At 37.3% G+C, this 9,770-nt stretch overlaps 1 protein-coding gene across 1 annotated transcript in view; it reads right to left on the bottom strand.

Annotated features, from left to right (window-relative positions):
* Positions 1-5,504: 5,504 nt before the first annotated feature.
* RBM41 (RNA binding motif protein 41) overlaps positions 5,505-9,770 on the bottom strand; it is a gene marked incomplete at its 3' end in the record, with an annotated part of 8,294 nt that continues 4,028 nt past the window's right edge. Inside the window, exons 3-6 of the mRNA XM_006752689.2 lie at positions 8,773-8,889; positions 8,008-8,200; positions 7,515-7,719; positions 5,505-5,576 (exon numbers count right to left, since the gene is read on the bottom strand). Coding sequence (XP_006752752.2) covers positions 5,505-5,576; positions 7,515-7,719; positions 8,008-8,200; positions 8,773-8,889 — 587 coding nt within the window. The remainder of the gene's footprint in view (positions 5,577-7,514; positions 7,720-8,007; positions 8,201-8,772; positions 8,890-9,770) is intronic.

Raw genomic sequence — 9,770 nt, 5'->3', positions numbered from 1 at the left:
CACACCCAGGCTGATGGCTGCTAGTACAGCAGTGGTGGTGGGAGCCCCTCCTGCCTCCTCAGCAGTGCTAAGGTCTGCTCCCTGCTGGCAAGTGGACATCCCCTGAGGGCTGCCGGGCTGCCAGAGGGATGTCTGATTGCCAGCTTAGGCCCAATCCCCCAGGGAGCGGGCCTAAGCCAGCAGGTGGTCATCCCCTGAGGGGTCCCAGACTGAGAGGGCACAGGCCAGGCTGAGGGACCCCCCATCCCCCCAAGTGCACAAATTTTTGTGCACTGGGCCTCTAGTCTACACTAATAAAAGAGAAACATGCAAATTGGTGTCACTCTGCTACGCTACCCAGCCAATCAGAGTGACTATACAAATTAACCTAACAAAGACAGTGGTTAATTTGCATATGCAGGTAACAGAGCGAAGACTGAAAGCTCCAGCCGAGTGAAGACTGAAGACTGGAGACTGAAGACTGAAGAGGCTTGGCTTCTCTGCTGCAGCCAGACCAAAGGCCTGGGTCCTGGGTACTGGAGGAAAACTGTTGCCGGCAGCCAGGGGAAGGAAGGCCTATTGCATGAATCTCTTTGTGCAAAGGGCTTCTAGTTAAATATAAATGAAGTAAACACTCTATTCAACTGAACAATATCCTACCTAGGAAACATAATCCAAAAAAGAAACATAATCTAACTATTTGCTGTCTACAATTTAGAATTTTTTAAAAGGTTGAAAGTAAAATGATGGACAAAGCTATTCAATGAAAAAAAGAATCAAAGAGAGCAGGGTATAAGAATTTTGAGTATTCTGTCATTTTTCCTTGGTAAGTTTAGCTTAAGAAATGTGAATTTTGTTGCTCTTTCCAAAAAAAAACACACAACTTTTGGTTTGTTGGTTTTCTCTATTTTTTCAATTCTCTATTTTATTTATTTTGCCTCTAAACTTTATTATTTCTTTCCTTTAGTTTGATATGAGTTTAGTTTGCTCTTCTTTTTGTGGTTTATTTTTTATTTTATTAAGACTTTATTTTCTTAGAGAAGTTATTGGTTAGCAGCAAAATTGAAGGGAAGGTACAGAAATTCCCCACAGTCCCCTGTCCCTACACATGCATAGCCTCACCTATTATCAATATCTCCCATTAGAGTGGTATATTTGTTACAAATAATGAACCTATACTGGCACATCATAATTTACCCAGCCTATAATTTGCATTATGGTTCACTCTTGGTGTTGTACATTTTTATGGGTTTGGCCAAATTTTTATAGCTTCTTAGAATAGAAGTTTTGGTTAGTAATTTGAGATCTTTCTTTTTTACTAATATGGGCATTTCCACCTTTTAAATATCCCCTTAAAATACTGCTTTTACTGCATCCCATAAGTTATGATATGTTATGTTTGTTTTTACTCATTTCAAAGTATTTTCTAATGCCCTTTGGGACTTTATTGATCAACTGGTTATTCAGTAGTTATTTAATTGCCGCATATTTTTAGATTTCTTAATTTCCTTCTATTATTATTTTTTTATTATTGATTTTAGAGAGAGAGGAAGGGAGAGAGAGAAGGAGAGGGAGAAACACTGATTGGTTGCCTCCTGTATGCATTGCAACCAGGGATCGAACCTGCATCCTAGGTATGTGCCCTGACCGGGAATCAAACCCGCAATCTTTTGGTGTACAGGATGATGCTTCAACTAACTGAGCCTTAGCGGCCAGGGCAATGTCCTTCTATTACTGGTTTCTAATTTCATTCCACTGTGAATGGAAGTGGTGAGAGTGTACATTCTTACCTTATTCCTGATACTGGGGGAATTTTTTCCAATTTTCCACCATTAATTATGATGTTCATTATTAATACTAACATATAGCCAGATTTCTGGTAAAAATGCAAAGGCAAGTAAATGGAAAAAGAATACTCTTTTCAACAATTAGTGCTAGAACAATTAGACATACATAGGCAAAAAAATAAAGCTCAACCTAACCCTCACATCTTATACAAAGTCAAAGTGAATCATAGATCTATATACAACTATAAAACTGTTATAAGAAAACAAAGGAAAAATATTTTTCATAATCTGGTATTAGAAAGAGTTCTTAGGCATGTGAAAAATAAACCATGATCCATGAGAGAAAAAAAATCTGACAAACTGTATTATCTCAAAATTTAAAACATTTGCTGAAGCAAAAAAGTTGTACACTGAAAACTACAGAATGTTGCTGAGAGAAATTAAAGACACAAACAAATGTAAAGACATCCCATGTTCATGGATTGAACACCTAATATTGTTAAGATGTCAATATTACCCAAAGTGATCTATAGGTTCAATATAATCTCTACCAAAATCCCAATGACAATTTTTGCAGAAATAGGAAAAGCTATCCTAAAATTCATATGGTATTTCAAGGGGCCACAAATAGTGAAAACAATTTTTAATATGAACAAAATTATTGATTTCAAATCTATAGTAATTAAAACAGTGTGGCACTGCTTTAAAGACAGAAATATAAACCACTGGAATACAATGGAGAACCTCTTATATTAATGGTCAAATGATTCTCAGAGATGGTGCTAAGTCCATTTAATGGGGAAAAACAGTCTTCAACAAGTAGTACTGGAAAAACTAAATACCAACATTTAAAAAATGAAGTTGGACCTTTTATCTTATACCATACACAAAAAGTAACTCAAAATGAACTAAAGACCTAAATGTAAGAGCTAAAAATATAAAACTCTCAGAAGATAATACAGGAGAAATGCTTTATGATATTAGATTTGGCGGTGATTTACTGGATAAGACAATAAAAACACAAGTAACAAAAGAAAATATTGAGAAACTGGACTCCATAAAAAATAAAAACTTTTGTGCATCAGAGGACACTATCAACAGAGAGAGAAGGCAACCCAAGGAATTGGGGAAAATATAGACAAATCATAAATCTGATAAAGGATCAATGTCCAGAATATATAAAGAACTCCTACAACCGAACAACAAATAAACAACCTATTTAAAAAATAGCAAAGGACTTAGACATTTCTCCAAAGATATACAAATGTCCAAAAAGCACATGAAAAGATGACCAACATCACTAGTCATTAGGGAAATGAAAAACAAAACTGTAAGGAACCCAGCTGGTGTGACTCAATGGTTGAGCATCAACCTATGAACCAGGAGGTCACAGTTCGATTTTTGGTCAGGGCACATGCCTGGGTTGTGGGCTTGATCCCTGGTGGGTGGTGTGCAGGAGGCAGCCAATCAATGATTTTCTCTCATCATTAACCGTTTGGCTGCTGACGTATTACTGAAGGGTCCTGGGTTCGATTCCGGTTGGGAGCATGTACCTTGGTTGCGGGCACATCCCTAGTGGGAGATGTGCAGGAGGCAGCTGATCGATGTTTCTAACTCTCTATCTCTCTCCCTTCCTCTCTGTAAAAAATCAATAAGATATGTTTAAAAAAAAACTATAAGGAAATACCACTTCACACACATTAGGATGTCTAGTCTAAAAAAATAAATAAAAGAAAGTAAGTGTTGGCGAGGGTATAGAGAAACTGGAATCCTTGTACATTGCTGGTGGGAAGGCAAAATGATATAGCCTCTATGGAAACCAGTGGTGATTACTCAAAAGATTAAATAAACATAGAATTACCATATGATCCAGCAATTCTACTTCTGGGTATTTACTCAAAAGAATGGAGAGCAGTGACTTCAACAGATACTTATACATCCAGGTTCATAGCAGCATTATTCACAAGAGTCAAAAGGTAGAAGCAAAATAAGTGTCTATTGACAGATGAATGGACTAAAAAAGCATGGTGTATCCATACAATGGATTATTATTCAGCCTTAAAAAAGGAAATTCTGACATATGCTACAACATGAATAACCTTGAAGACATTATGCAAAGTGAAAAAAGGACAAATACTGTATAATCCCACTTACATGAGGTACCTAGTGTAGTCAATTCATAGAGACAGAAAGAACAGTGGTTGCCAGGGGCTGAGGAGAGGGGAGAAAGGGGAGTTAGTGTTTAATGGGTATACAGTTTCAGTTTGAGAAGATGAAAAAGTTGTGTAGATGGACAGTGGTGATGGTTGCACAACAATGTGAATATACTTAATGTCACAGAACTGAACACTTAACAAAATGGTTAAAACAGTCCATTTTAGTAAGGTATATTTTACCATAATAAAAATTTTGTTCTACAGAAGATAGTGTTAAAAGAATGAAAAGACATACTACATATTGGGATAAAAATATTTGCAAATCAGATATCCAACAAAGAATTGTGTTTAAAATATATAAGGAACTCTCACAAGTCATCAGGAAGAAAATAAATAACCGAATTAAAAACAGCCAAAGATGTGAACAGACACATCAGCAAACAGGATATAAGGATGGCAAATAAGCATATGAAAAGATGTTCAACATCATTAGCCACCAAGGAAATGCAAATTAAAACTACAATGAGATACCACTTCACAGCTAATAGAATAACTAAAATAAGTACCAACAATACCAAATGCTGACAAAGATGCAGAGCAACTGGAACTCTCATACATTGCTGGTGGGAACGCAAAATGATTCAGCCACTCTGGAAAATGGTTTGGCAGGTTCTTATAAAGTTAAACAAGCACTTACCATATGACCCAGTAATCCCACTCCTAGATATTTTACCTTGGAGAAATAAAAATTTTATGTTCACACAAAAACCTGTACAAGAATGTTCACATCAGTATTATTCATAATCACCATAACCTGAAAACAGCTCAAATATACTTCAATGGGTGAATGAATAAACAAACTTTGGAACACCACTCAGCAAAATGAATGAACTATTGATACACACAACTTGCATGAATTTCAAAGGCATTACACTGAATGAAAGAAGCTACTCTCAAAAGATTACATATCTTGTGATTCCATTTGTATGACATTCTATAAAAGACAAAACTACAGTGATGGAAAACAGATCAGTGATTGCCAGAGATTATGGGTGGAGTTGGGGGTGACTACCAATGGACAGTATGAAAAAGTTTTAGGGTGATGGAGCTGTTCTTTATCCTGACTGTGGTGGTGATTACATGAATCTACATGATTTACATGCTTTACAATTCACAGAATTGTCCACCCCCAAAAAATCATTGTTAAGTTCATTTAAAATATAAAAGAAAATATTAGCTATTATATCATCATCATCATCATCAATATTTATACTTTACTGAATAATAAAAATATTCAGAATTACTTGTGAAATAAGATGTAAAAATTATTAAGGTTGTTTTATGTCTGGTACAATAACTTAAAGGTATAGAGAAAAAAACTCAACAACACTAAATGTAAAAGCTTTACAACTTCTAGCTCCTCTCTTTAATATTCTATATCAGAATAATATGCTACCTCTGGATAATTTCCTATAAACATTGTCATATACTGGATAAGGAATTAAATAAACACTCAACTTAGAAGTCTGGGACCCTAGGTTACATTCCTAAATCTAACACTGTAAGAAAACTCTCAACTTGCCTTTTGTGCCTAATTTTATCTTCCTCTTCATTGAGGTCATGTACTTGTCTGCACTTGTCTTTTTGTGGTATGCTGTGAAGGTTTAAAGTAAGGAGTTTCAAAGATAGGAAAAACAGATTCATATACTACCCACCCACCCCCAAATACCAGGCACTGCTCTGATTCACATGTATTACCTCAACCTTCTGAACAATCCTACTATATAGCTACTATTAATATTGTCACTTCACAAAGAAACTGAAGCATAGAGTGGTAACTTGCCCAAAATCTTAAAGCACCAGAATTAAGTGGGGCACCAGAATTTTCCCATGAGTCTGCCTCCAGAACCCATGTCCTTAATCAGTTGGTATTAATACCTCTCTACAAAAGGCTATTCCTTTGTTGTTGTTTTTTTCCTTCCTTCACCACTGCTCTTCCATGTCTATGGTATCTAACAAATCATTCATTCATTCTCATGGCTTTACTTCTGATCTAAGCATAGATGATTCCCAATTCTATAGATCTAGTTCTGACCTCTCCCTTGAGCTTCATTGTTGTATTTCTAACTGCCTCCTCAATATCTGCATTTAATGAACCTGCCATTCTCACTAATTCAACATGTTCAAAATCAAACTCATTATTTTCCTCAAAATTTCCCCATAAAAGCTTTCTCAATTTTGACAATTAAGTCACACAGCCTTGAAACACCTGGATTACCTTTGACACACTCTTCTTTATTGACTGTCCTACTTCAGCCTCAGTCAACAAGTTTTACCAATTCTTACTTTGTAATATCTCTTACAATCATATCTACCTCTTTCTAATTCCACTGCCATCATTCTAGTCCATATCTTCATGCCTAAGGACTGTATTACCTCTTAAATCATTTCCTCTGCTTCCATCTCTCTCTCTCTCTCATCATACAGGATGGGGCAAAAGTAGGTCTACAGTTGTGAATATGTAAAACAGTTTATTCTTGTATTATTATTTATTAAGTATTGTACTATTTTCCATATAAATCTACCTTTGCCCCACCCTGTATTTCTTGGTCACTAGATTAATCATTTCAAATACTGCTTTTCTCATGTTACTCCTGGTTCAAAAACCTTTAACCATATCCAAACTAACTAACTGAATAACTAACTCTGTATAGGTCTATACTGTCTACCACATAAAGGCCAAAAATTTTAGCTACCTTGTCTCTCACAACATCCCCAAACACACCACAGTGCTCACAATATCTGCTGTGATGCCTTTCCCTCTCCACCCTAAAGAATATAGCATTAAAAGAACATTTAAACCGTACCTCCAAGAGGACTTCTTTAGTCATGCCAATGCACAGTAGCCTTTTCCTCCTCTGAACTCCTACAGCACTTAACAACTGTATCTAGTATTGTTAGTAAAATGTCCTGTTTCTCTCAAACCAGACTGTAATTGGCTTAATGTTGGGAACCATTTCTTAAACTTCTGTGCACCTTACACAGTGCCTAGCAAAACTTATCTGTTACACTCATTCTTTCTGGTTAAGACACAGACCATTTCTCTATAGATTTTGTGCTAATTTATAGTTCAGTCTAAAAACTTTTACAATCTAGCCTCACCTATCTTTCTAGTGTCATCTCCTGTAATTAATTCCCTGCCAAGTCCTATACTGCCTGCCACACTGACCTTTTCATTGTTCCCAGGTCCTTTCACAATCCTGTTCCTATTCACCTATTATCTGTAATGTCCTCTGCATCTTGTTAACCTGACAAATCTCTGTTAAACCATCAGGATTTAGAAATGTCAACTCCTGACTCCCCCAACTAGACTTGAGGCTCTATGTTCTGTGCTCCCTCAGCATTTTCTTCACATGTCTACAAATAGCAATTGAACTGCAACTAACTCTGAACATATTTGTCTCTCACACATTCCTTAAGAGTAGTGAAAGTTTGTCTTTCCCCTACCCACTTCACTAACTCTTCATATTTAATGCGCTAATGGTAAATCTCTCTCTCTTAGTGAAAGAACACATCAGTGGTGATCACATACCTTGGTAGTAAAGAGCCTTAAGGAAGGAGTGACGATCAGCACCCTGAAATAAAGATTTTTCTATTTCCATTTCTCGCCGGGTCAGCTGTTTGCTTTTAGCAAATCTCTGTGGCAGGCAAAGGATGCGCTGACGCTCTGAGATCCTTTCTTCAATATCTTGAAGGCAGTTCTGTATTGCTTCAGGGGTTGCCCTCAGTTTCGTCCTCTGAAATCAGAGAAATGAGAGGGCATATATCATAGAGGACATACCCTTAAAGGGATGGTCTGATACTTAAAGTAAGAGCAATGATGATCAAGGCCCAGAATGAGTATTTATAGATACGGTAGCTAATCAGTCAAGGGATAGTTTCTCTTTTCCCAAGGTCCCTGTCCTAGGAATCAAAGAAGATTCAGACACAAAGCTTAGTTTTGTGAGAATTAAAAATAAAAAGGTTCTCAGTGCCAAATGAAGACATTTGCTCTGCACTTTCCAGAAAAAAACTGCCCCACTCACCTTTTCACCTGAAACATGGCTCTTCCAGATCAAGATTTCTGTTTCATTGAGCCCTAGTTCCCTGAGGGCAGCAATTTCCTGGTCCTTCTTATGCAATGTTTGAAACTGGGACAAAGTCATAGTTCCGGCTGCTTCCTTCCCAAAGGGCTTATACATAGTACCAGGAGCAAAACTCTCTTTCTTAGACACACATCTGCAAACCAAGAATGAAGAGAGTAAGAACATCTTCAAATTACAATTCACAGAAATAGGGCTCACCATTAAAAGAGGCACAATGAAACTCATCGGCAATTTCTCATGTCCTATTTCTAGGCTGAAGTGCCACTGTTACCAATATGGAACTCCACCAATAGTCCCCTCATCCAGGACTAATAAATGACTGAATCAAATATTTGATTATTGAGTATTTACTATACATCAGACACTATGCTGGGTATTGAGGATTTAACAGTTTAAAAGATAAAAAATGGTTTCTGCTTTTGTGGAAGAACAGTAGAAGGAGAGACAAGTAAACAGGCAATGATAATATTGGGTTGTAAGTGCTATGTATGTTAAGGGAAGACATAGGAAAGATACTTAGCATATATGTAGTAGAATATGGGAGGATCTGCAGAGGAAAAGACATAGAAGCAAAACCCTGCCTAATACGTAGAAGTTTGCCAAGGAACAGGGGGTGGAAAAGGAGTGTTGCATCCAGGCTTTAAAAGGGGTCACCTGGAGGTGAAGGTCTATGATACTTTACCTGTTTGCAAAATCAATACTTACTCCTCAATGGAGACAGAGGTGTCAAGTTGATGCTGAAGGAGGCTTTTCAGCTGCCTCTCCCCTTCTGTTTCTAACTCTTCCAGGACATGATCATCACTCTTCACACAGCTGTTTACCCTGGAGTAGATATAGGGACACATACAGAGAGCAGAAGAGATAGTGAAACCTCAAAATCGATTCTTTACCTATATTATCTACCTTTGGTGACCCCATTTGTTCAATGACCCTTCTCTAACAATCCTTTGCACTTTATATTCATTCCATAAACATTTATTAAATACCTACTTACACACAAAACATTGTAAGGCACTGATGGAGTCAAAGGTATTCAAACATAGTCCCTATCCTCAAGGAGTTTGCAATTTATTTAGGGAGAAGAAATATATAGGTGTGTATGTATTGTGTACATGTGCCTGGCAAGGAGGGGAAAGTAAGGGAGGAGAGAGGAGAATGACGATACAAAGAAGCATATGCCAACTTAGTAGGAGTTCACAGAAGAAAGAAATAACTGGGAATTAGGAGGGTAAAATGAAGACTTCTAAAACTGGCATTTAAAGGACTGGGTATGATGAAAGGAAGAAAAGGGACAGCAAGTATGAGATGTTCTGGGGGTTAACAAGAAGTTCAATTTAGCTGACATTCAAGTATGGGCTAACTGGGGGATAATCTTGGAGGGATAATTAGACTCAGATCTTGTGTGGCCTTAAATACACCAATTAAGGGGCCTGGATCTTAATGTATAGGTATTAGAAAGTAATTTATTAGGCAGTTAAGTCGCATGGTCCAAGTGATGGTTTAGGAAAAAGAATCCTATCTAATAAAAGAGAAACATGGTAATTAGCGTACGACCGCTACCCTTCCCATTGGCTAATCAGGGCAATATGAAAATTAACTGCCAGTCAAGATGGCAGCTGGCAGCCAGGCAGCTTAAAGCGAACATGAGGCTTGCTTGCTTCAGTGACAGAGGACTCTAACGTTCCCCGCCTGCCTTACCGGCC

This window comes from Myotis davidii, unplaced genomic scaffold, assembly GCF_000327345.1.
Source record: "Myotis davidii unplaced genomic scaffold, ASM32734v1 scaffold270, whole genome shotgun sequence".
Taxonomy (NCBI): domain Eukaryota; kingdom Metazoa; phylum Chordata; class Mammalia; order Chiroptera; family Vespertilionidae; genus Myotis; species Myotis davidii.
Note: the sequence above shows the minus strand (reverse complement) of the source record. Positions and strands in the feature narration are given on the sequence as shown.